Source organism: Lepidochelys olivacea (genome assembly GCF_965140295.1).
Source record: "Lepidochelys olivacea isolate rLepOli2 genome assembly, chromosome: 14".
Lineage (NCBI taxonomy): Eukaryota > Metazoa > Chordata > Testudines > Cheloniidae > Lepidochelys > Lepidochelys olivacea.
This window is the reverse complement of record NC_140424.1, coordinates 2061245-2086261: the sequence shown is the minus strand read 5'-3', so window position 1 is coordinate 2086261 and position 25017 is coordinate 2061245. Positions and strand designations below refer to the sequence as shown.

The 25017-nt window shown below is 46.5% G+C and overlaps 1 protein-coding gene across 4 annotated transcripts; it reads right to left on the bottom strand.

Moving 5' to 3' along the window:
- Positions 1 to 253: 253 nt before the first annotated feature.
- On the bottom strand, positions 254 to 25017 carry CCDC40 (coiled-coil domain 40 molecular ruler complex subunit). Of its 4 annotated transcripts, XM_084646512.1 has the most exons (21): positions 24895 to 25007; positions 21909 to 21969; positions 20726 to 20854; positions 18450 to 18638; positions 17805 to 17976; positions 17006 to 17193; positions 16354 to 16437; positions 16048 to 16267; positions 14692 to 14849; positions 12504 to 12626; positions 11369 to 11490; positions 8789 to 9032; positions 8468 to 8650; positions 6597 to 6842; positions 5641 to 5854; positions 4330 to 4499; positions 3882 to 3973; positions 2954 to 3074; positions 2095 to 2283; positions 1164 to 1322; positions 254 to 639 (listed from the first exon to the last, which is right to left on the bottom strand). In XM_084646512.1, exons 1-21 carry the CDS (start codon positions 24990 to 24992, stop codon positions 391 to 393), a joined length of 3411 nt encoding a protein of 1136 aa, XP_084502638.1. In that variant the 5' UTR covers positions 24993 to 25007; the 3' UTR covers positions 254 to 390. The 4 variants fall into 4 exon arrangements, 2 of the variants coding, with proteins under 2 accessions (XP_084502638.1, XP_084502639.1); XM_084646513.1 differs by lacking the exons at positions 254 to 639; positions 1164 to 1322 and having other exon boundaries at positions 2105 to 2283; positions 2944 to 3074; positions 24895 to 25013; XR_014713939.1 differs by lacking the exons at positions 254 to 639; positions 1164 to 1322 and having other exon boundaries at positions 2149 to 2283; positions 2954 to 3105; positions 24895 to 25015.

Genomic DNA, 25017 nt, shown 5'->3' with positions numbered 1-25017 from the left:
CTGGTGAGCTCCCCAGATTTGGCAGAAAGTGTTCTAGGACACATCTCTCTGTCCCTGGAGAAGACTGTGCGACTTAACCCCCAAAAGGTGGATTTGCACCTCTTTCCCATGTTCTAACACAATACACAATTATATGAGTGGTTGGACCTAAACCAGCCTGCTGTCTTGGAGCAGACAGAAAAGCCAGAGATTGGAGCAGGGCAAACATGGCTGGAACCCAAGATCACAGAAGCAGTTTTATTACTTTGTGTGTCAGTTTCTCATCACTGCTCATTTTTCTGTTATTCAGCCTCCAGGAGAGTGACAAAAGCAGTAAAATCTTATACTGTATTTATTTGTGAAAATATTTGTCAAAAGATACTTTATTCCGATCTGGCTCTGTGCTTCTGCCTATTCTGCTTCCTGTGACCTAAGCCTGGAGTCCAGGGCTTGGCTGAGCCAGGACAACACCCTCTGGTACTGAGGATACTCCTGCTGAATCTGATGGATGATGACATTAATGGTGTGCAGCCGGTCCTGCTGTTTCCACTGCTCCTGCTGCAGGACTTGCTGGGTGCGGCACAGTGGGGTATACTTCCCGTCCTTCACTGCCTGCAGATGCTTCTGACGAGTCTGATAGGCCACAATTTCTGACAGGTTCTTAGAAGAGCAACAGTGAAAACTACATTAAGGACATCTGATTGAATAAAAGAGAGCTATGAGAGTAAGGAGGACTTAATTAAATGGGGGAGGAAACGCGATTATCACATCTTGAAATGGAGGATTATGAAGAGGGAGAGATCAGTGAAGTCCTATTCTAACTACTAAAGTGGGCATCCCCCGTTTTGAGTTATAGATATAAATGATCACAACATTGCTTAGTGAATCTCCAAATCAGACACATGCATAGAAGAAAAATCTTGCAAAGACAGAGAAATGCTATGAATTTTAAAAGACAAGGGAGATCTGTCTGGTCACACTACCCCCAGAGAAAAGTTCTGTCTCCCACACAGATGAGCTTTGGTCTTACTGGTGAGACTTCCAGTTCTAGAACGGAACATGATGGTGCTCAGATAACCAGCCTGAGCTCGGTACATGTGGTTTGGGATGAGGTAGAAAGGCCATGTGGGCTGGCAGCACAGGAAAATAATACATGCAGTGCATACGTATTAAAGACACCTTACCCAACGTTTCTTATCCTGAAGCCTCTCTATGTCTGCATCAAGGACATCAGTCTCAGCCTGCAAACTGGAGACCTGCTGCTGCTTTTCCAGAAGGCCGATGCTGAGAGATTTCTGGGTGTTCTCCAGCTCTGTGATGGTTCTGTTGCAGTCTTGAGCATTCTAATGAAAGGAAGAGAAGGAAACTTGAGATTCTTCCTCTGCCTGCCAACTGCATTGCCAAATCATCACCTGACAACTTCTCCCTTTCTTGGACATTTCAAGGCTGTACTTCCTTTAGTAAGTATACTCTGTGGCCTAAAGGCACAGGCACTCACACTGCTAGATGCCCATTAGGCACACTGGGCATTCTAATGTTGTGCCAGGAAATGTGACAATCCACTGGTGTTTCACTGCATTGCCATGCAGTGAATGTCTCCATGCCTGGGGGCACATTACTGCACTTTTCTTTACACTACCATGAAGAGAGGCAGATGGCACAGAATATGCACCAGGCATTTTCCTTCCAAGCACTTTGTATCCCAACTCCAAGTGATTAAAGAAAATAGGATAACTGGGGAATGAGGAGCAGCATTGAAGGGTTTGAATAAAAGTCCTGTCAAGTTCTTCTAAGACAGAAGGTTAGTGGGTCTGGCATGGCAAAAAGTAGATGATCTTCAGAGCTACATGAGGAATACCATAGAATCCTGGAGATCAACATGAGTTTCACCAGGGCCTATCCCCGGTGTCCTCTTCTCCACTGACATATGCCCACAGCACTTTCCTTGCCATCTGGGAGAAAGGTTGGCTCAGTGAATCGTGCATGACATCCTCCTTGCATAGTCTGATCGTAGGCCATAAAGCAAAGCTGATGTCCAGCAATATCGGACATATTTCTAGTTATAAAGCAAGTGCAGAAAAAATCAGTTCTTATGGCCCCTCGCTACCTGCTCACCTTTTGGGTTTCCTTGATCTTCTTCCGCAGTTCCTGTGTCTTGTGGTGGAAGTCACTCTGGGTGAAATGTTTCTTATCCATTTTGCTCTGACCCTCTCCCCGAATCATGATGGTCTCTCTGCGGGAGACAGCTGCCTCCATATCACGAATCATCTTCTCCTGCTGCTTTGTCAGCTGGCTGTAGCGGACCTGCCATGTGTGAGGAGAGAGAAACTCTGAAGATACCCAGTGGTCACAAATTGCATCTGATAGAAGACTTTCAGTGTGACAGATTCCAGCTAAAGAGACAGGACACATTTGACACACAGGCCTTGGCATCCCAAATCTTTCAACTAAATCATGAGCCAGGTTTGTACAGCATGGATCTGGGAAGCATCAGACTAATAACTGACTCCCTATCCGCTTGCCCAACTCAGTCTTCTAAAGATTTCAACGCAATAAATTCATCTAAACGCAATAATAAGGGAAGGAAGGTAGAAGTGTCCTGTAGGTGGGAGAGGAGGTTGCTTTGGCAGAGAGAGAAACACTTCTCTGAATCAGTGCATTGGTGGACGTAGTATTCCATGAGTGGTGCTTTGGTTACGTACAGGGCCACCACATAGTAAGATAAACGCTGTCCTGTAAGTTTCCTTCCCAGTCAGGTCTGCCTTTTGCTGAGCTCCCCCATTGCTAGGCTAACACAAGGAACACGTAAAGAGGTGTAACAGCGTACTGAGCTAGGTCAAAGGAAGACACCTATCCCTGACACTGCCAGGAACCTTGGAGTTATCTCCTATCTACTGTCTGATGTTTCAGCATCTCCTGCAAGGCTGGGTAATCTCCTTGTGAATCTCTTCTTTCCCCTCCTACCTTGGCTCACCTGCATCCTATGGATCTCTGTTCTCATGGCTCGGATCTCGCCTTGCCCTGTCTCTGAGTCCACTGCAGCACGCATCTCCTTAGCCAACTGGATCTTTTTCTCCCATAGCATGATCTGATGCCTTCAACGACAGAAGGGCAGGGGATGCCTTTCTATGAAAAAGAAGGGGTCACTCTGCCACTTGATTCCCCTGTATATGTGGTGTCACACTATGGATCCCCATTCTGAGTCCAAAGCTCAACAGTCCAGCAGGAAACTAAGAGTTCACTGTATGGAACATGACACATTTGGTGCCCTCAGTATGAGAATCAGTCATGGTTCTGCAGGTCAGAAGTGTCATGATAATGGTAGAAATTGGGGTTGGGATTGCAGCATAAAGGATTAAAGCCAACATTTGTTAACTCAGCAGCTCTGAAAAATCAGGCCCTTTATTTAGGGGCCTCCTGTGAGGTTCCAAATTTGAGAATTTTGGATCATGTAGCTACCTTCCTCTGGACAGCCATTGGGCTTACATTACACCACTCCATACTGAGTTTCCCTCTCTCCCCCACACACTCAACGCTGGCAGCCTTCTGCTGACTAGAGGCCAAGCACTGAGTGAGGGTGGAGACCGCATTACTTCTCATTCGTCTACAGAAACAGGCAGCTGGTGCAGCAGTATGAGGAAGACTGAACAGCAGTTACTGTGACTGTATCTGGCCTGCAGAAAATAAATGATAGACTCTTAATCTTCTGGGTTACAAAAAGTTCTAGAACTCATCCCACCTTCCCATCAAAGGTAGAGGGGAGCCAGGAAAGGAGCACATCAATCTAACAGGATGTGACAGAACGCATTTTCCCCTCCAGCATTAGGGCAGGGAAGAATAATGCAGTTGCATGACACGAGAGTTCAAACACTGTGGCATAAAACAAGGGGTCTGGGTCTCACTCTGCTTCCACCAGGCTGTTTAGGAGTCTCTCTTTCTCCTCATGCAGTCGGTCCAGCTTCTCCTGCATCTCAATCGACTCTCTCTCTGCTGCCTGGAGTTAGGAAGCAGAAATCAACATCACTGTGTCAGATTGAGAGGCGCTGGCAGGCTCACTGCTTGCCTCTGATCTTCCTGTCTCTTTTGGATTACAACCCTCCCCACAATACAGGTAGAATGTCTAATCCTCCTGGGCTATGTAAAGGGAATCATTGTCTCTGCACAGGAACCAAATTGGGATAGCCTTTCTGTGCATAGCTGTACATTTCCATCTGGTTACATGCTTTTGTGCCATAGGGGCAGCAGTTAGCAATCTCTGACTGTCTCGTGCAACACAGTGCCAGTGAGAGCTCAGCAAGATTGCTGTTTGTCAGGCTGTGTCCTGGAGACGCGGAGCAAAGCCTTCCCTACCTTAAGCGAGCGCACAAACTCATTCTCCATGATGGTGTTGCCATGCTGCAGCTCCTCCGAGTTGTGGCTGTTCTTGTTGATTAACATGTTGAGTTTCATCAAGTCATTGGCCATGTTCCTCATGTGGCGTTCAATGTCTTTCTGTTCATTCTTCTCCTGCTGGATTTCATCTACAGGAGAATAGGAAAGAGAGGGAAAAGATTTTAAAAAGTAAAAGCAGAGAGTACTCACCAGGGCACTGGGGCCGGGGGGGGACATGGGGGGGTTCTGACAGTGTAGACAAAGCTGCACTTGTAGCTACCCACTCTGAAGGTCTCCATGGACACTGACAAAGCCACAAGCCTTTCCATAAAGCCAAAATCGAATGCATGTTTTGAAAATGGTTATGATGAAACCCTACCTGTGTGTGTGCTGGAGGAGGCTTGAGGGCCTGGCTCAGAAGGACAGTGTAAGGGAGCCCAGGCTGGTGGACCAGGCAGGCTCAGTAGTACCCCAGAGTGGGAGGTAACCCATCACATATCTCACTTCCTTGACATTGTTGGGGCCTAGGGCACTGTTGCACCTCGATCCCTCCTGTTCTCTGCCTGTGGCACATAATAGTCTAGGCTCCTGTAAGCCGCGATACTTTGGTCTAATTCGGTTGCTGGGTCTAGTGTGCAGGTGCTGGTGGCCTGTGATACACAAGAAGTCAGACTAGATCAGGGATTCTCAAACTGGGGGTTGGGACCCCTCAGGGGGTCACAAGGTTATTACATGGGGGGGTCGCAAGCCATCAGCTTCCACCCCAAATCCCGCTTTGCCTCCAACATTTATAATAGTGTTAAAGATATGAAAAAGTGTTTTTAATTTGGGGAGGGTCACACTCAGAGGCTTGCTATGTGAAAGGGGTCACCAGCACAAAAGTTTGAGAACCCATGGACTAGATGATCTGGTCGTCCCTTCTGGCCTTAACCTTTAGGACCCTATTTTCTAAGAACAGTAACATATCAAGATGGTCATCTGGGATGCGATCCTGCAACCCTTCCTCTTACATAAATAAAGGCTGCAAGATCCAGCCCTTAGAGGGGAGACCAGGCTGCTCAAGTGGCAGAAGGTGCTGGCATGTAGCCCCAGAGTACACCTAGGGATACAATAGAACCACATGTCGCACTGTATATCCATACAGAGGCACTATGGTTGCAGATACTGAAAATTTTCTTTGTTGCGAGGTTCTAAAATTACAAGTTATTGAACCGTCTCTCCCTTTGTTCTCTGGCAGCGCATGCCCACTCGTTGATTAACACTGCCAGGAGGATTGAGGGAAACACTTACTTTCAGTGCGCACTTTCTTTTGTTGCATGATGGTGATCTGTTTCTTTAACATATCCAAGGAGGCCAGCTGCTCTTCCCGCTCCTGAGTCAGTTTGACCAGCTCTTTCTGCAGCCTGAGCCAGTACTTCTGCAGTGTCATCACGTCTGAGTTGTGTTCATCTATCTGCTTGGTTAGCCTGTTGATCTCAATTTCCAAGGGTCCCAGTTCTTGACCCTGTAAAGGAAAAAAGTTTAGTATTAGTCAGACAGAGACGCTATTTACTGTGGCATCCCTAGACCTTCTGGAGCTCAGCTCAGGGATGCCTGAAATGCTCATTTTGCATGTTGGTAGCCAGCTCATGGCTGCATCAGCAGTGCTGCTATCTGAGTTCTGGGATCATGTGAACAGGTTTGGGTGTTGCTTCTGGCATTCCTTTCTGTCATGCGTAACCAGAGAGAACTGTGTATGGCTTTCCTCATCTTTACCCTCCTCCACCCCCTTTCTTGTGTTTAAATTGTAAGTGCACACCCTGAATGGAAGTCCCTAAATGCACCAAGAAAAATCTTCATCCCATAGATTTGCTCTTAATCAATTGTTGGATTATTTCTTAAAATGACACACTGTGAAGTTGGGATTTAATTTTTGCATTAAAACTAATCATGAGTCTAAACTGGGGACTTGCTCACATCAGCAGCAGAATTCAGCAGCCAGAACTGGGATTATCCCCATTTACATTTAGTCTGGCCTCCCAGGAGAGGTACTGGCCAGGGCTGCTTCTTTGATAGTGTTTTATGGCTACAGAGAGGAACACAAAAATCAGCATGACAGGCATTCTGAGTGCACTGTACAGGATAGACACCTCCTCTCATTACCTTGCCCATGTCTATTACCTCTACGCAGTTACCTTTATGAACCAAACTTGTAATCTCATCAACGAATGAAATCAGGTTCGGGGGATTAAGCGTAAGAGACGTACCCCCAACTGGGAAATCATCATCTCCATTTTCTTGTTGAACAGGTTGATGACCCCCTGCTTGCGCTCGATCAGGAGATTGCGCTTGCTGATCTCATTCTCACTGCGGTTGATCAGGTCATTGATATTTTTCATTTCCTTGTCCAGCGCAGAGAATGTCTTTTGGAGCATAGAGAGCCTGCAGTTGGTGTGAGTTGTGTCCAGAATGACCTGGGCTTTGTCATTCTCAACTTTGGAAAAATGCAGCTCCTAATAACATCAACAACAAAAAAAGCATTGTCATTCAGCAGTAATCCACTTCTTAGTGTTGTAAACAGGTCTGCAATCCTGTCAACGAAATATGGCTAAGAGAGGAGTATGTCTAGTACGTAAAGAATGGGACTGGGAGTCAGGAGACCTGGAGTCTATTTCCAGCTCTGTCATATGTGCTATGGGGCTTTGGGCTAGTTACGTAACCTCTCTGCACCTCTCTTCCTCCGTCAGTACAATGGGGATAATGATATTTACCTACTTTCTAGGGATGATGGGAGGCAGTAATCCTGAACTCCTTTGAGGGAAGATGCTAGAGAAGACAAAGTTTTATCATCATCATCATCCCTGAAGTTATTTTCCCAACCTATATGCCTCAGTTACATCTGGCCAGACAGACAGAGATACAAATAACTACAGAAGAGCCACTTGCCCTGCATCTATCTCAGAGTTGCCTGCATGTTTCACAATCAAAGACAGCATTAACAGCTTGCCAGGAGCCCAAGGACTGCACCTGATTTATAGAAAATGGAGAAGAGTGAAGTCACCTTAATATTGAACAGAGAAACGGGGCCCATAGAAATACAGGTCTGAGCACTTGCTGTTACATTCTTGATGTGACCACTAGGTCACTCAACTCAGGATGGCACACTTCTTGCTGGAACTTGTAGTGTCCATGAGCTGCACCTCTGTATGCTGATGAGGGCAGCCACATTGTAAAATGTCATGGTCTGTGCTTTGGCCGCCTCTGGTTCGCTTCATTTAGAGAGTGGGTCTGCAGTATTCCTTTCCACATGTAAAAGCATGCAGCACTGAGTCTAAACATGCCCAGGGTGCATCACTCTATGCCATTCTCTAAGCAGAAGATGAAGCCAGTATCTGCTGTACAAGATGGCACTAATATTTCTGTCATACTTTCTTTGGCTAAATTATCTTCTGAAACCCTACAATATGATCCTCAAAAGGCAGCTGCGAAGGGAAGAGCTCTTAGGCACATCTGCACCTGGAGGTGAATTCAGAGAAGCTGCATTTTGCTTTGCAGGCCCTTCTACTTTTATGCTTAATAGGAATGTCCCCCGCCCTTTCCACAAGACCTGAAAACTTGATTAACAGTAACAGAAATATCTCATATTTCTATAGTACCTATCGTCCTGAAGAGTCCTAAAGTATTATACAAACTCAGCCTACAGTTTACAAGGGAGTCACTTCACCCGCCACTGAAATACAGCCACTTGTAGGGTGAAATATGGCAATTTAACAGCACATGGTAACATAATGCAACAGCTTAGGACAGTAAGTGAAGAAGAATCCTAGCCATTTGAAACTGTACAAGAAATGTAATAGGGCAAAGGGAATGACCCAAGATGGAATTTGACTAGAATGCTACATAGTCAAGGACAAAGCCCTGTCCTCCTGGCAGTAGCTGGAGCACTAGGAACACAGGGAGTGTGATGGAGCTTGCTTTAGATGGGGTCCTCTTTTTTTGGCAGGGGAGGCTATCTATTGGTGCCAATGGCCTTTGGGCCATGCTTGCAGTATCCTGGAGGGAATAAATACAGAATGTGTCTCTCTCTCTCTCTCCTGCAGGTCAGCTACCATCAGTCACACAGAAGCAGATGCCATACCAGATCCAGCTTTCTCTTATGAAGTTTAGCAGCCAGTTGTGAAAAATATTTTGCTGCTTTGCTGGACATCAGCTGATCCTGCAGCTTTGCCATGATCTGATTCTCCAACTCCTGTCTGGCTTCAGTCTCTTTCTTTGTTTCCTTACTGATGGCCTGCAGCTCATTCATCCGAGCAGCTCGGTCCTGAGAGGAAAGACACGGAAACAGGGCTGTTAAAAAGTGTAGGCTGTTGGGATTTGGGAAAGTGGATAGAAATCTACAGGTGACAAAATATCAACGTCTGATTAAAAAAGCCTCTTCTCCACAGGGACCTGGTCTCACCGAGTTGGCCCTGCTGAGGGCTTGCTCTGTCTCATGCAGCGTGCGGGTGTAGGTGCTGTATTCAACTTTCAGGGCATCCTGTTTGGCTGTGCACTGGGCAATCAGCTTCTTGCTCATGCTGGCATCATTCTCCGAGCGGTTCAAGATGCTGGCAAGCAGCTCGTTCCTCTCTTCCTCCTTTGTGACTGACTTCTTGTAGACTTGGATCTCTGTCTCTAACGACCTGAGCTGGTGCTTGGACTGCCTGCAAGGGCAAGGAGAAGACAGGAGAGTGTCATGGGGATTGATTTGTGCACTGGATAGTCAACTCCAAACTCCTGCTTTCAAACAGGCTGCTGCAGAAATGAATAAGTGAAGAGCAAGAAAATCAGACAAGTTCATTCAGCACTGGGGCTATCTGTGTTCATTAAAATCACCCTACTGGAAATAAAACTAAGGCACCTAAATTTTTGGCTAATTTTGAATAGCTCCTTGTGCTCTAGATCTCCCAGTCCTGTTACACTGCAGTTCAGGGGATGAGACTTCAGGGCTTGATCTCAGCCCAAAACTCCCAGGGCCAGTTCAGATGGGAACACAGAACTACTGGGGCACCAGCTCTAGGAGTGAGAGGATAGAAGCTCCCTACATGGCTGTCTAGCACCATGCTCCAGTTGGCCCAGAAGGGGCACTGATGTGAGGAACTGCCTTCAGTCCTGCCTGACCAAAAGGATAGGCATAACATTGGGGAAGGGGTCCTTTCAGGCCCTCAGGTACACATTTGTATTGGAACAGGTATGCTCTTTTTCATTATATTTCCCCCCCTCTTTTCAACAAGCCCATGCTGTGATGACACAACTGTTATTGGTGGCATCATGTCATTTCCTTGCCAATAGGCTACATTCCAGAGGATGTCCTTATGGGAAGGGTGAAGGAGACCACAGCCTGGATACACTGGGAATGGATGGATCACCACGCTGGGAAGCTACACTAAGGAGAGAGAAAACAAGATGCCAGTATATGCAGAGACTCAGGCAGCTCTCTCGCTTATGGGGAGTTGGAAGAGGTGGGAATCACAGATTTCAGTATCTGAAAAGTGAGGGTTTTTCTTCTCTGCTTAGAGTGGAGTGAACTGCTTCAGCAAAGCTGTATTCTCACAGGAAACAGCAGTGCGTGATTGTGAGAGAGACATCATACAAATTTACTACAGATTGCACCTATTTGACTGCATGAAAACTAACCAATTTTGTATATCATCAGGAGTATTTTTAATATATATTTAGTACATTTTATGAAATACTTTACCACATACTATGTGAAAAATATATTCTGTTTCTGGGTGGGTTCTATCCAGCTGATGAGTACCTGGAAGTAATTAACTTGGTGACAGTATTTCTCTCTTGTCTGCTCTGATCTCCTGTTGAATTCCTCACTAATTTCACCCTCCACAGTCATATGGATGCAAGTCATGCATCTCTGCAGTTAAAACAAACTGCTTGCAATCCCAATAGTAGCCCACAGGCTTGTGATAAATAAAATAATGTTTCACAAAGTTCCTCTCTATCTTCACCTAGCTGCTGGATGAACAGCTGGGTTACCTTTCAATCTTAGTAGGATCCAAATACTCAGCAACAAATTCCATTTTATTTCCACTTCCATTCCTTGTTTTAATACCGCCTCCCTCATGATGGTATGCAGTCTGAGTTGGGGATATAGCGTATTCCACTTCAGAAGCCCTCTCTGTTTCTCAAGTTCAGCCGTCATTTCCTTGCCATCACCTGTCCACCGCCACACAATGTCTTCCCACAGGCACATTTCATTACACAGGTATCAAACTACTGAAACTAGCGGAATAACTAAGATGGAGTAGTCAAGATGGAGCCTTATAAGTGACTGGCAGAGATGGATGTTTGACAATGGAAGTATCCTTCTCCCAACCCTTATGTAGAGATTAAGGGAAACCAGACTGTGTCATCATGTCTCCTTTGCTGCAGTGTGAATGTGACAGCACAGAGCTCTTGGCAGATGGAAGGAGAAACCAAAAGTCAAAAGGAAATGTGTCTACAGAAAATGAATTTATTTCAGTTCTTCTCCCTGTTCTCCCCAGGAAATCAGAGTAGAAAAGTATTTTGCAGATTCCTGCACCATTGGGCAAGTTTTAGGGCTAAAGAAAGAATGCACATTCCCTTCGGCACCCAAGGTCGGGATTTTCTGAGGAATGGATTCTTGCCAAATGTCACAAAATCGTGACTGCAAATTACCTAGGCAAATCTTTCCTGATGCCTGTTCTTTTGTCCTGGGAAGTCCTTCAAGGGATAGAGTCAAATGCAAACCAGATAACTCTGCCTAGTTATCCATTTCATACCTTTGAAGGAAGATCATGCTGTGAAGGGAGAAAACACTAACAAAAAATGATGCTCCTTACCCTAATGACCCTTTGCCATTCTAAGCTCTTCAGAGCAACAGATTTATTCTTTGTTTAGCGCACAGTATACATACAACACTATATTAACAGTAACCTTGACAGCACTCTTTTCTCTCTTCCAGTAACTCCCATCCAAAGTGTAGCTATTCTTTTTGTTGGCCCACTTTCAGCTGCTATACCTTAGTGCCTCCTGCATGGCAGAGTAGGCTTCATCTCGTCGCTTCATCCCAGTCAAGCTGCTATCCCACTGGTGCATCAGTTGCTTCTTCTCCATGTTAATAGTTTGTATCTCCATACAAGCCTGCGGAGACACCCCACTCTGAGATACTGAATCAACACTGGGCTGGGGTCTCACACCTGCATTCCATCCTCATTGCCCACTTCATTTCACAATACAGCTGGGAAGAAACAGCTCAAAATATTCATGCTTTATCTTCTCTTGTTTTCCTATGTCCCCTGCTCTTTCTTTGGCTCTTTTTACCTTTACCCTTGTAGAGTAAGTGAATTAAATGCATTGGCGTACATCTTGTTTTCAGTTACTCTAACAACTTCACTGTAACCAAAAGTGCTATTTATATCATTATGTACGTGAACATTTTTTGCAACATTAAGGTCACAGACAAAAACTGCAGAAAGGAAAGGAAATGCAAAAGTCAAGGCCCCAACAGCAACATTAACTCAGCCTTGTCTCGTATCCCATAAGACACACAGGATGTAATTTACTACAATGTACTATAAATGGTAATATATTAAGCTACAGATTTAACATGAAAATCCAGACCAGAAAAGGGGTATTGTGCTAGCACAGTGTACCGTGATGGCAGCACTATCAAGCTCTTATTTACGCTGCGGTAACCTAAATATAATTACTATGTAATACTTGGATATCATGATACCATGGTGTACAGGAGAAAGATATGTCATTAATATGTAGGAAAATGGATGTCAGAGATTGGACCTGGCATGGAGTTGCTCTGCCGCAGACTCATCCTGTCAGTCACATCAGATGGGTCTGATTAGCTCCAATCCAGGAGCACAGAAGGGGTGTGTGTCTCCCTTCAAGGTAAAGGAACTAAGGGGGTAAGACAAGAGGTCTTGCAGGGGAAAACCTTAGAAACAGCCAACTCAGGATAAGTTTTATTTGTTGTTGTTCTTAAGAACATAGGAACCCCTTTATTCACACAAAGGGCAGGGGTCTGAGAATTTGGACTCAAACCCAGGGTGTGTGTGCTGTGTTAAGTGCAAGGTGGAGGACTCTGGCCCATCACAAAACGTAATATTAACCAACACGTGAAAAATATTGTCATCTCCTACCTCACTCACTGCTTTTCGTGTTATTTTTGTGTCTTCAGCCTGGGCAATAAATTGAGCTTCATACAGACCAATCTGCTCCTGCAGTTCATTGAACTTCCTTGTTAAGCGGTCTACAAGCAGATCCTACAAAAATCAGACCACAACAGATCAGCACAAATACTGCAAACAATCCCAATCCTGACAACATAGATTCAGCAAGAGACACATGGGGGAAGCAAGGTCAAGTGAGGGAGTTGCATTAGATTTGGTGGCTATCAGGTCTTCACCATCCTCACTAGTGAGTGCAGTGCCATGTGATGACAGTCATCTCCATCGCTGCTGAGTGGTCAGGATTGCTCAGTCCATTGCACCATGCTGCAGAGGATTCATTTTCATTTAGTCCATTTATATTATTCAGTCTCATACCAAGGAAGAGCATCAGGTCCAATATGTCACCTAACTTCTGTCTATCTAGGTTATTATACTTGCCCATCACTATGGCATCTGACTACCTTAAAAGGTAATAATTTAGAAGAAAATGCCCTCTAAAAAGCTATCAAAAATCCATACTCCATTGCCACTGTTGACATAATCCTACAATATTTATTCTGCCGCAAGAGGCAGCCATCTAACCAGCAGAGGGAGCATGAGTTAAAAAAAACTGGCCAGCTATATTTTGTGTTGTAAAATCACGTTTCTAAATTCATCATTGTTCAGAATAATCCCCCTGGGGCTTGAAAATAAGGTGTCTCCTCACTAAACCTCTCCTTCCTCCTTTGCATGTCTGAATACTGGGTTGTTACTATAGAGTTGCTCAAAGAAGCTGTGCTGTGTTTTTCAAAATTTTTTTGCTGTCAGGAAGGTTTCTGTGATTTTTTTTTTTTTTAAATTTAGTGGGGAAAATAGGTGAACAGAATGTTGGGAATCATTAAGAAAGGGATAGATATTAAGACAGAAAATATATTGCCTCTATATAAATCCATGGTACGCCCACATAGAATCATAGAATATCAGGGTTGGAAGGGACCTCAGGAGGTCATCTAGTCCAACCCCCTGCTTAAAGCAGGACCAATCCCCAATTTTTGCCCCAGATCCCTAAATGGCCCCCTCAAGGATTGAACTCACAACCCTGGGTTTAGCAGGCCAATGCTCAAACCACTGAGCTATCCCTCCCCCCATCTTCAATACTGCGTGCAGATGTGGTCGCCCCATCTCAAAAAAGATATGTTGGAATTGGAAAAAGTTCAGAAAAGGATAACAAAAAGGATTAGGGGTATGGACCAGCTGCCATATGAGGAGAGATTAACAAAACTGGGACTTTTCAGCTTGGAAAAGACATGACTAAGGGGGGATATGATAGAGGTCTATACAATCATGACTGGTGTGGAGAAAATAAATAAGGAAGTGTTATTTACTCCTTCACATAAGACAAGAACTAGGCATCAACAAATGAAATTAATAGGCAGCAGATTTAAAACAAACAAAAGGAAGCATTTTTTCACACAACGCACAGTCAACCTCTGGAACTCCTTTCCAGAGGATGTTGTGAAGGCCAACACTATACAGAACAGGCTTCAAAAAAGAACTAGATAAGTTCCTGGAGGATAGGTCCATGAATGGCTATTAGCCAGGATGGTGTCTCTAGCCTTTGTTTGCCAGAAGCTGGGAATGGGCGACAGGGGGTGGATCACTTGATGATTCCCTGTTCTGTTTATTTCCCCTGGGACACTTGGCATTGGCCACTGTCGGAAGACAGGATTCTGTGCTAGATGGACCTTTGGTCTGAACCAGTATGGCCGTTCTTATGAATGATTTGATTTAGAAAAAGGAATGGTGTCCCCAGCCTCTATTTGTCAGAGAGTGGAGATGGATGGCAGGAGAGAGATCACTAGATCATTACCTGTTAGGTTCACTCCCTCTGGGGCACCTGGCATTGGCCACTGTCAGTAGACAGGATACTGGGCTGGATGGACCTTTGGTCTGACCCATTGTGGCCGTTCTTATGTTAAAAAGCATATCTAAGGAGCTACCTGCTATTTGCAAACATGTACAATCTACGAATGGAAGAGGGCGGACCACATTTTGTACCAATCTTCCTAGAATATATTCTTTTAGCATTCTGTATGACAAGACAGCATTTTCCCAAGGGACTCTGAACTCCAATGACATAATTCAAAGCCTCTTTGTCAGACTTGATAGTTGCCTATACCTGTTTTTTCTTCTCCACCTCAGCCTGGTTCCTGTCTGCCTCAGCCTTCTTCACTGCCCGTTTCATCACGGAGATGTCATCACGCACATCCTGGTCCATGTTCTGCATATAGAACAGACGCAAGGCCATGTTTTCCACCTCAGTCTGCATTACAGAAACTGGGGAGATAGGTGGAAAGGTTAGTTACAGAAGAGGATTTCTGCAACATGTACCATACCAGAGCTAAAAGAGAAAGTAATTAGGATGTGGACAGAGCAAAACCCATAAAAAAACCCATCCAAGTCATATGACCCGCTCTGAGGTGGGCATGGACATCAGTTCCTGGAGCAGAATTCCTGAGGAGAAGCTGTCCAAGAGACCTGGTAAGTGCCCTCAATTCCCACTATATCCTGTATCTCCACAATACTGAAATAGCCCAGCTAAGTTCACTGCCTTGACTGTAAAGGGTTGCCAAGCAGAAGATCCTCGTCTGATGCACCAGGCTGTCTAATCAACTAAGGATCTGCAATCTTCACCAAAGCCTCAACAGACCCCGGCAGAGGCCTCAGACAAGTATAAATAGCCAAATGGTGGGAAATGAGTTGTGTTGAGTATTGGAAAGCCATTGGAACAACTTACCAAAGGTCCTGGTGAATTCTCCCTCACTGGCAATTTTTAAATCAAGAATGGATGTTTTTCTGGGAATGGGTGACAGGGCATGGATCACTTGATCAAGCATGGATCACCTGATGATTCCCTGTTCTGTTCATTCCCTCTGGGGCACCTGGCATTGGCCACTGTCTGAAGACAAGATACTGGGCAAGATGGACCTTTGGTCTGACCCAGTGTGGCCATTCTTATGTTCTAAGAGATCTGCTCTAGGATTTCTTTTGGGGAAGTTCTCTCGCCTGTGCTATACAGGAAGTCAGGTTAGATAATCACAATGTGGCCTTAGAATCTATGAAAGCCTACTTGCCAGGAATGGCCTTTGTTCAAAGGAACCCCTTAAAGGGACGGAAAAGCATTTGTCTTATGACAAGGATGTGGGTTATACTGGTAGAAATTATATAAAAACCAAGACAAGTATTAGGTACATCTATAATGCTTTGAATGTACATGGTGCTTTACAGATATAGAATAAAATGTGGTCTACCCCCTAAAGAGATTACCAACTAACCAATACAATTGCCAAGCTATGCTACAGGAGGCCTAACTGGCGAGGCATACCAGGTATGCTTGAGCTGATCTTTCCAGTCAGCGAGCCATTCCTGAATGCATGGGCTGATGTTTTTCAAACCATTGTTTGACTTACGCTCAACCTCATTTGTCCTTACATGACTAGAATGAAGAAAGACTAAGCAAGAGCGCCTTAGTCACCTTTCTTGCGTTCATCCTCAGTGCTCTGACATGTTTTCTTGTACACATTTCTGATGTCCTGCAGCTCCTCCTCTAGCTGCCGACGCACCATGGCTATCTGAGAATATCGGTCCTGGTTCTTCTCCAGTTCCATCTGCAGCCGGGCCAGCTGCTGCTGGACCCCATAAAGGACCATTCCCAGCTCCTCCCTCTGCACCTTACCCTGCTTTGTGGCCACCGTCTGCAGACACAAAAGGAGATGGGTCAATTCACACCAACTTGGACAGGGCTGGAATGCTATGGGAAGTCCACGGAAAACTACTATACCAGCTCCCGAAGCTCCATGGTCACTTTTTCCATCTGTTTACTAAGGTAATTCTTTAGGGCAGCTTGGAATCTTCTCATCAGGGGCTAGAGAGGGAAGAAGATGATGATAGCATCCTTATAACACCTGCATGAATAAGTTATCAAGGAACATGTGTCAGGTACAACACTGCATTTTCACCTCTGGAGACTTGGGTTCCTGTCCTGAGCAGGCTGCAGGTGAAATGGGTTGTGCAGATTCAGCCTTAAGCCTCGTGGACATTTGCTCGTATCATAAAACTACCACCTAGTTTGGCATCTCTAGTCATTTCTGTTTAGGAGAGGCCCAGAGTCTTTAGAGGTCAGAAGTGAATTGAATGGCAGAATGGCACTTCACACAAATGAAGTGTGTGAGGGAAGCTTGCACAGCGTTTTCCCACCAGCTATAGGTCCTTCATTTTCCTGAGAACTGAAGTTCACCAGATTTTCCCATTGCTCTAATCTGCAATTCTAATTTACTACAGAGGGAGCAGATACCATACAGGAGTCAGAACTTTTGTAAAAAGGATGTATAACATATTTAACCTGGAATACAGCTAAACCATGGCCCAGTTTGCCTCCCAGTTCATGGAACCCTCAATACCAGTGACAAGTCTTGAATTTGGACTTTTCTTACATGTTCCGGGTCCAAGACAATCAGCTGTGTTTCCTCCTCCGTTTCCTCACTGCCCTCTCTTTCAGCTTGCTCATCTGCATAATGTAGACTTGCATTCTCTTCCCCACTCCCAAGCCTGCTGAGGTGCTGGTTAAACAGCTGAAATGCAGAGTCTGAATAGGGAGAGGAGATGGCTACCCCAATGTCACCTGTGCTTGGACGACAAAGAGCAGGCATCACAGAATGAGAATTCAGTGCATTTAAAGGTATTTTAAGATTAGCAGATGTCCTGATGGGGGAAAATATACCTAACAGAGCCAGCTTTCTTTGGAATTTTAGATTGCCTCACAATGTCACTAGCACACAGAAAATAAATCATAATAAAAATATACAGTAAATCTAACAGTGAGGAGGAAAGTTATTATGGAAAAGATTTAAGGACAGGCTTAGTAGTAGCATCATGCAGAGGTTAAACATAAGGATTAAGGCTTGTCTACATGGGGACATGCCGAAAAATGAATCTGAATTAACTAAAGGTGTGAATTTAAAGTGTGAATTAAAATAAACCAAATTAAGGCCACTTTAATTCTGAATAAGAGTGTCCATATGGGGGCTTAATGCTATTTAATTAATACATTTTAAATTCACACCTTTAGTTAATTCAGATTAATTTTTCTGAGTTCCCTGTGTAGACAAGCCCTTAGATTGGATAGTGTATGTCCAACTAGATTCATATTTATTGGGAGAGGAGAAAAAACTGGATACTGTATTTGAAAGCTGGCTGCAAGGATAGTACTATTAGTAAGACACTAATTGATACCTGACTCAGTATGAATCTCCATGTGCACTGATAATGCAGAGCTCTGGGTGCTAGCTCCTGAGGACATGCGGGATCTGCTCCAGCTGTCTATCACTGGCTGCTCCATGTCAGGCAGTTTGGGAGGAAGATTATCCACTTCTACTTGGTCTGAGGAAACCTCATCAGATTTTTCCTAGAACATAAAGGCCATCATATAAAATTAGGGCTGTGAAAGGATCTTCAGTTTAACACAGTTTGCTTCTAAAATTCTGCTTATCTTTGTCATCACAAGATAGGAACAATGTAGAAATATAGTCAGCTATAAAAACAGTCTTGTTGCTTCTTGAGGAAGCCGGAAAGCAATTAAAAGGCTCTAAAGTTATCCCAGATATGCCAGCAAGGCTGTATCACTCATGGTGATGGGCACATTAGAAATGCATGTAATAATAAACTAACCCCTTGAATTTTGTTAGGAGTTCTTTATCCACCATGGCTGGTTACCAATTGTCTCCTTTCCAATTAGCCTCTCTCTTGCACGATTCATCCAGTGGTGTGTGTTTACAGTACTAGAATTGCTTCAACAATTTGGGAATGTAATGTCACAAACACTGGATTGTGGGTCTTGTGAATGAGATGCTCCCCTAGTTTAAATTCATAATCAGTCACCTCTCCAAAGGTGACCTCAGAGACCTCCTGCTCCATAGCCCCTGAAACCTCTTCCTCCGTGGCCCCCGCAACCTCCTGCTCCGTGGCCCCCACGACCTCCTGCTCTTTTGGGAGGAGTCTCTCTCCTGGGTCCTCTGTAGGCAAAGCCTCTCCCTCTTCCTTATCATCATTGTTCTCTGGCTGCATTCCCTAGCACAGATCAAAACCAGAAAGTAGAACACAACAAAACAATATTATAATGGTCCATGTTCTTTACTAAGGACTATTACTACAGTGCTTTACAGCTGCTTTGCACATCTGACCACATCTAGTATAACAGCAGCTCCTGCTAGGACTACAGTGGCTAAGGCCCTGTCAAAATTTCCATGAGAAGCTTTTAATTTCCCATATTTATAACTCAGAAGTGAAAAATCTCTCTTTAGGTTTTACCGAAGAAGGTGGTGTTTCAAAGCCACGTTATACCCGATCAAATCGCTTTGTTTTCTTTCTGTCTGTCTCTTTTCAAACTGTTCCTTTTAACTAATGCTGTAACTCACTAGGTTCTAATATTGTAGGGTTCTATTAATGTAATTAGAAATTACCATTATGTCTCAGATTGTTGCCTATGCCTTTGTTATTTCAAAACGAGACTATTACAGTGTGCTATATCTGAGGATACACCTTAGATCCATCCTAGACTGAAGCTGGTGCAGACAGTGGCTCACTTACCAAGTGGGGCATCTTACTGGAAGCATTTGCACTGGCTGCCTGTTGATCTCTGGGTGGAATTTAAGGTGTGGGTTATGACTTATAAAGCCCTAAATAGCTTGGGACCAGTCTGTCTGAGGGATCGCCTCTCTTCCTGGGCCAAACTTCCACAGCAGCTGTAATCAGCAGGGAGCCCAAGCTGGATCCCTCTGGTTATAGAAGAGGTGGCAGCTGTCAGGGCATTTTCTTTGAGTGTTCAGGACTATGGAACTTGCTCCCCCAGGTCCAAAATAGCCCAAATATAGTGACCATCTGGGCCCACTGAGAAAGCACCTGTTTGACAGGTTAGTTTGGAGAGGATATTTTTCCCAGAACTATGAAGGAGTGGAAAGGATTGTTTTGTAGGTGGCTGGCTAGCTGAGTTCCGGTTTAAATGATCATTTTAGTACTGCTGGGATTTTGTTGTACTATTAATTATGTATTAGGGTACTTAGAGTCTTGGATAGATGCACCCTAATTACTCTTACAAACAGATAACCTACTGAAACAGTTGGGGCCTGATTTTCATAACTGTTTAGTGCCTGCAGCTTGTATTGACTTTCAATGGCATCAAAGATGCTCAGTACTTCTGAAAATCAGGCCCTTTTGGGGTGGTTTTGAAAATAAGAGAAAACAAATAGGAGGATTCTTATGTGGACTGAGACAGTCCAGTAAAATGTCTAGTGTAAAATATTGTTCAGCCCAGAATATAAATATGAATAATCTGTACATTCTATCTCCCCCAGTAAGTTCATATTTAAATTTATTTTGTTGCAGTCAATTTATTATGTATGTTTGTAACACTGTAAGATATACATATGCAATGAGCCTGTTTTACTTCAAATAATCAATGCATGGACTCCACAGGAATTCAGGCTTCCTATAAGTCTCCTACTTTGAATGTGGATTGTGGACGTAAGTTATTTAATTACTATATTACAGTAATGAGCACTCAGATTTCCATAATACGAGAATACAACTCTTAGGGCCAAGTCCTGAAAATTCCCAAGCACCGAGGTGCTTGAGGTCATTAATTTAATAAGTTTAGAGGCTGCTCAGCACCTCACAGGATGAGGTCTTTACTAAATAAGAAAGCTCCATGCAGAAACCTATCTTTCTTTACTATGAGAACTTTGAAAATGAAAAGGCAAAATCTATATTCAGTGGGAAACTCAACTTTCACCCAACAGGCACAAACTTCTTTCCAACATCCACCGAGCAGACAGGATCAGAACATGTGAACCAGTTTCCCCATTGATAAATTGGGGATAATGGTGTTTATCTTTCCTTTAAAAGTGCTCCAAGATCTACAGATGAAAAGTCCTGTGTCAGAGAGTAAGAGCTAAGTTTTACAAGACTCTCCTGGAAACTGGAATGTAGCCAAATTAAGCTTCCTGAGGCCTCCCTTTCATATCCAAGATAAGATAGCAATAGTTTCTCAATTTTTTGCTACACTGGAATTGCTTCTTTAATGATTTGTGATGTCAACGTATTGGATTGATTGTTCTGTAGGTACCACGCTCTCCTAGGGAGAATTCATAAACATCCACCTCTACAATGGGAGGCTCTGGGGACTCAGGTGCATTTGGTTCTGCTGGGTTGAGTTCCATTCCTGGCTCCTCTGCTGAAACACCATCTGCCTCGTTCTTTCGGTTATGGCTCCTCTCTGGTTGCTCCACCTAGCATACAGCAGAAAACAACATTGTAACAACTGACTGACTCCAATCAAAGTTCTCCGTTATGCACAGCACTTCACATCTAGTGTAAGGAAATGCTCTTAATGTTGAAGCATCTGCTAGTGCTGCAGTCATTAGAGATGTGTTAATAAACCCTTAAATTCCTTCCAGACTCTACAGAGATTTAAAAAAAAAATGGCTTGGTTGTTTTAAAATGTAGCACAAAACCAAAATCCCTAACCTAGAAGCAACTTGAAATGATTATAAAAATTCAACATCAAAGTCCATAACTCAAAATCTATCAAGTCTTATTCTGTGTTAAGATTATGAATTGACTTGTTTGCAGATATAATATTTCCCAATAAATTTTCTTTAGGAGGAGACCATTCTGAATATTAAACATATTATACCAATAGGTCACTACAATTTCTCAGATGGAGGAAGTTTCTATATTCACAATTTTTTGAAAATTTAGAGGATATTTTTAGTGTATTAACTATTTTTATGCTTTTCTGGCTCCAAAGTAAATGTGTTCCCACATATCTTTTGTACATCCTTATTAGTAAAGTGAGGGGTACCAAAAAAAATCCCAAAAGAATCACAGAAATGTAGGGCTGGAAGGGACCTCAAGAGGTCATCTAGTCTAACCCCTGCCCTGAGGCAGGACCAAGTAAACCTAGCCTCTCTCTGACAGGTGTTTGTCTAACCTTCTTCTTAAAATCCTCCAATGGGGATTCTCCCTCAGTAACATATTCCAGTACTAAACTATCCTTATAGTTAGAAAATTTTCCAAAATCTGATCTGAATATTCTAGCTAATTCTTTTCAGGACAAAGGCACTGTGATCTCTAACATTTCTAGGGGAAATGTTTCTTTTCGTGTTTTGAATTTTTTTTTGAATGTTTTGTTTCAGCATTTCTTGGGAAATCCTATATTTCAATATTAGTTGCATTTCTAGTGAACCCACCCACATAGTATCTGGGCACCAAAATATGTACTAATTCCCATGTGATTCTAATTCCCAAGGTGCATTAAGTCTTTCATATTTGCAACTTTACCCCATTGCCTTCTGGATGCAGCTCCTCCTCTTCTGAAATTTGTCCAACACCTGATTCAGGGCTTAATTAAATTGAACAAAATTATTGAACAATTTTAAACAGAACAACAACGTACAAAAATTAAAAGCTTGGCTTTAGGTTAAATACTAGCATTGCCTCCTGGAGCATTAACAGGGATCAGAACCAAATGTAGGAGTTTGTAAACATACAGAACCGAATGCCATCAGGAACACTTGCATGGTCTGTTTTAGTGTCAGTGAAGACAGTTTATTACTTGGAATTGCTGTGTTTGCAACACAGACACTGTAGCCTTCTGTAAGTGCCTGAGAACCAGAAACGGACATGGACTGAAAACAGATGGAATGCTGGTGCAGCTGGAGAAGACAGAGTCTGGAAGTGAGCTACGACTGGGGGCTGGGGCTGGTCTGGAGAGGTAAGGGAAGGATCCTCCTTCCTTGTCCCTTTCCCTCGCTGGCTCTTTCCCCCATCCTTGTTACTCTCACCCCTCTACAGTTCCCACTAACTCAATCTGCTCCTCTCCCCATCTCCATCCCAATTTCCCCCCTCCTCCCACCTGCACAGATCCAGATCCCACATCCTCCTCTGCTTCTGCCTCATCCCCTCTGGTGACATTGGCCCTAACACTGGCTCTCCCCCATCCCCACACCTGACCTGCCACCACCTCCACCCCTTTGTTCCATCATTCCTAAGCTCATGCCCATCTCTCGTTCCTTTTCCCCAGCTCTTGCTGTCTCTGGAATGCCCGTTCCATCCACAATCTCTTCCTCTCCCACTCCTTCCAGCTCCCCGAGAGACCTGGATCCCTTTGTTTGACTCTGCTTCTGTAGATGCCTTCTCTCACAGATGCCTCTCCTTCTCACTGTCCTGGATCAGACCATGGTGGGGGGCTGGGCTTTTTTTCTTCCATTCCTGTCACCTCTAACTTCACCCTGCTCCCACTCCCCACTCTTTCTCCTCTTTTGAACAGGTGAGGATGGGGACTGGAGGAAGGAATGAGGTCGGGGTGAGGATGAGGATGTGCTGGAGGGGACAGGGAGGCAGGGGGTCAGGGTGAGGACAATGAGGATTAGGAGGAAGGTAGGGGTGAGGATGATGAGCGGGCAAGGAGGAAGGAAGGGGTGAGGATGAGGAGGGGATGGAGGAAGGAAGGGGTGAGTATGAGGAGGGGATGGAGGGGGCTGGGAGGGGTGAGGATGAGGAGGGGCTGGAGGAAGGAAGGGGGGAGGATGAGGAGAGACTGTGGGGGGCAGGGAGGGGGGAGGATGAGGAGGGGCTGTGGGAGGCAGGGAGGGGTGAGGATGAGGAGGGGCTGGAGGAAGAGAGGGGTGAGGATGAGGAGGGGCTGTGGGGGGCAGGGAGGGGGAGGATGAGGATGCGGAGGGGGCAGGGAGGGGGAGAAAGGGAGGGGCTGTGGGGGGCAGAGGGGGTGAGGATGAGGATGGGGAGGGGGCAGGGAGGGGGGAGGTTGAGGAGGGGCTGTGGGGGGCAGAGAGGGGTGAGGATGAGGAGGGGCTGTGGGGGGCAGAGAGGCGGGAGGAAGAGAGGGGCTGTGGGGGGCAGAGAGGGAGGGGCTGTGGGGGACAGAGAGGGGTGAGGATGAAGAGGGGCAGTGGGGGCAGGGAGGCGGGAGGGTGAGGAGGGGCAGGGAGGGGGAGGATGAGGAGGGGGCAGGGAGGAGGGAGGAAGGGAGGGGCTGTGGGGGGCAGGGAGGGGTGAGGATGAGGATGGGGAGGGGGCAGGGAGGGGGAGGATGAGGAGGGTCTGTGGGGGGCAGAGAGGGGTGAGGATGTGGATTGGGAGGGGGGAAGATGAGGATGGGGAGGGGGCAGGGAGGGGTGGGGATGAGGAGGGGCTGTGGGGGGCAGGGGGGAGGATGAGGAGGGGCTGTGGGGGGCAGGGGGGAGGATGAGGATGGGGAGGGGGAGGATGAGGAGGGGTGGGGGGCAGGGAGGGGGGAGGATGAGGATGGGGAGGATGAGGAGGGTGGGGGGGCAGGGGGGTCGGGGAAGAGGGTCCGGGGGGAGGGGGCTGGGGCAGGGGGTCGGGGAGGGGTGGGGATGAGGAGGGTGGGGGGCCGGGAGGGGGGAGGATGAGGTGGGGGGGCAGGGGGGTCGGGGAAGAGGGTCCGGGGGGAGGGGGCTGGGGCAGGGAGGGGGGAGGATGAGGATGGGGAGGGGGGGGTCGGGGGAGGGGGCTGGGGCAGGGGGGTCGGGGAGGGGGAAGATGAGGAGGGCTGTGGGGGGAAGGGAGGGGGGAGGATGGGGAGGGGGCAGGGAGGGGTGGGGATGAGGATGGGGAGGGGGAGGATGAGGAGGGTGGGGGGGAGGGGGGGAGGGGAAGAGGGTCCGGTGGGAGGGGGCTGGGACAGGGGGGTCGGGGAGGGGGAGGATGAGGAGGGGCTGTGGGGGGCAGGAAGGGGGGAGGATGAGGAGGGTGGGGGGCAGGGGGGTCGGGGAGGGGGAGGATGAGGAGGGCTGTGGGGGGCGGGGAGGATGGGGAGGGGCAGGGAGGTCGGGGAGGGGTGGGGATGAGGAGGGCTGTGGGGGGCAGGGAGGGGGGAGGATGAGGATGGGGAGGGGCAGGGGGGTCGGGGAAGAGGGTCCGGGGGAGGGGGGTCGGGGAGGGGTGGGGATGAGGAGGGGCTGTGGGGGGCAGGGAGGGGGGAGGATGAGGAGGGGCAGGGGGGTCGGGGAAGAGGGTCCGGGGGGAGGGGGCTGGGGCAGGCGGGTCGGGGAGGGGGAGGATGAGGAGGGCTGTGGGGGGCAGGGAGGGGGGAGGATGAGGATGGGGAGGGGGCTGGGGGAGGGGGTCGGGGGAGGGGGCTGGGGCAGGGGGGTCGGGGAGGGGGGAGGATGAGGAGGGTGGGGGGCAGGGGGGTCGGGGAAAAGGGTCCGGGGGAGGGGGAGGGGGGTCGGGGCAGGTCCCTCCCCGTGCGGGGCCCTTTGGGGCGCCTCCCCTCGCTCACCCGCTGCCCGGCTCCACCGGCTCCATCTTCCCGTTGCCAGGCGACACCATCAACATCCGGGAGGTACCACGGGGGAGGGGGAAGCCGGACTGAACCATCCTTTCCCCCGGGCGGGGGAGGGTC

Bases quoted from the DNA above. Each gene is read 5' to 3' on its own strand.
- CCDC40 (XM_084646512.1), bottom strand. From the start codon at position 24,992: ATGGTTCAGTCCGGCTTCCCCCTCCCCCGTGGTACCTCCCGGATGTTG. The intron at 17,194-17,804 runs GTATCAATTAGT...GTCCAAGCACAG, and splicing joins GGAGATTCATACTGAGTCAG to GTGACATTGGGGTAGCCATC. The intron at 6,843-8,467 runs GTATGGCATCTG...TGATGTTATTAG, and splicing joins ATAAGAGAAAGCTGGATCTG to GAGCTGCATTTTTCCAAAGT.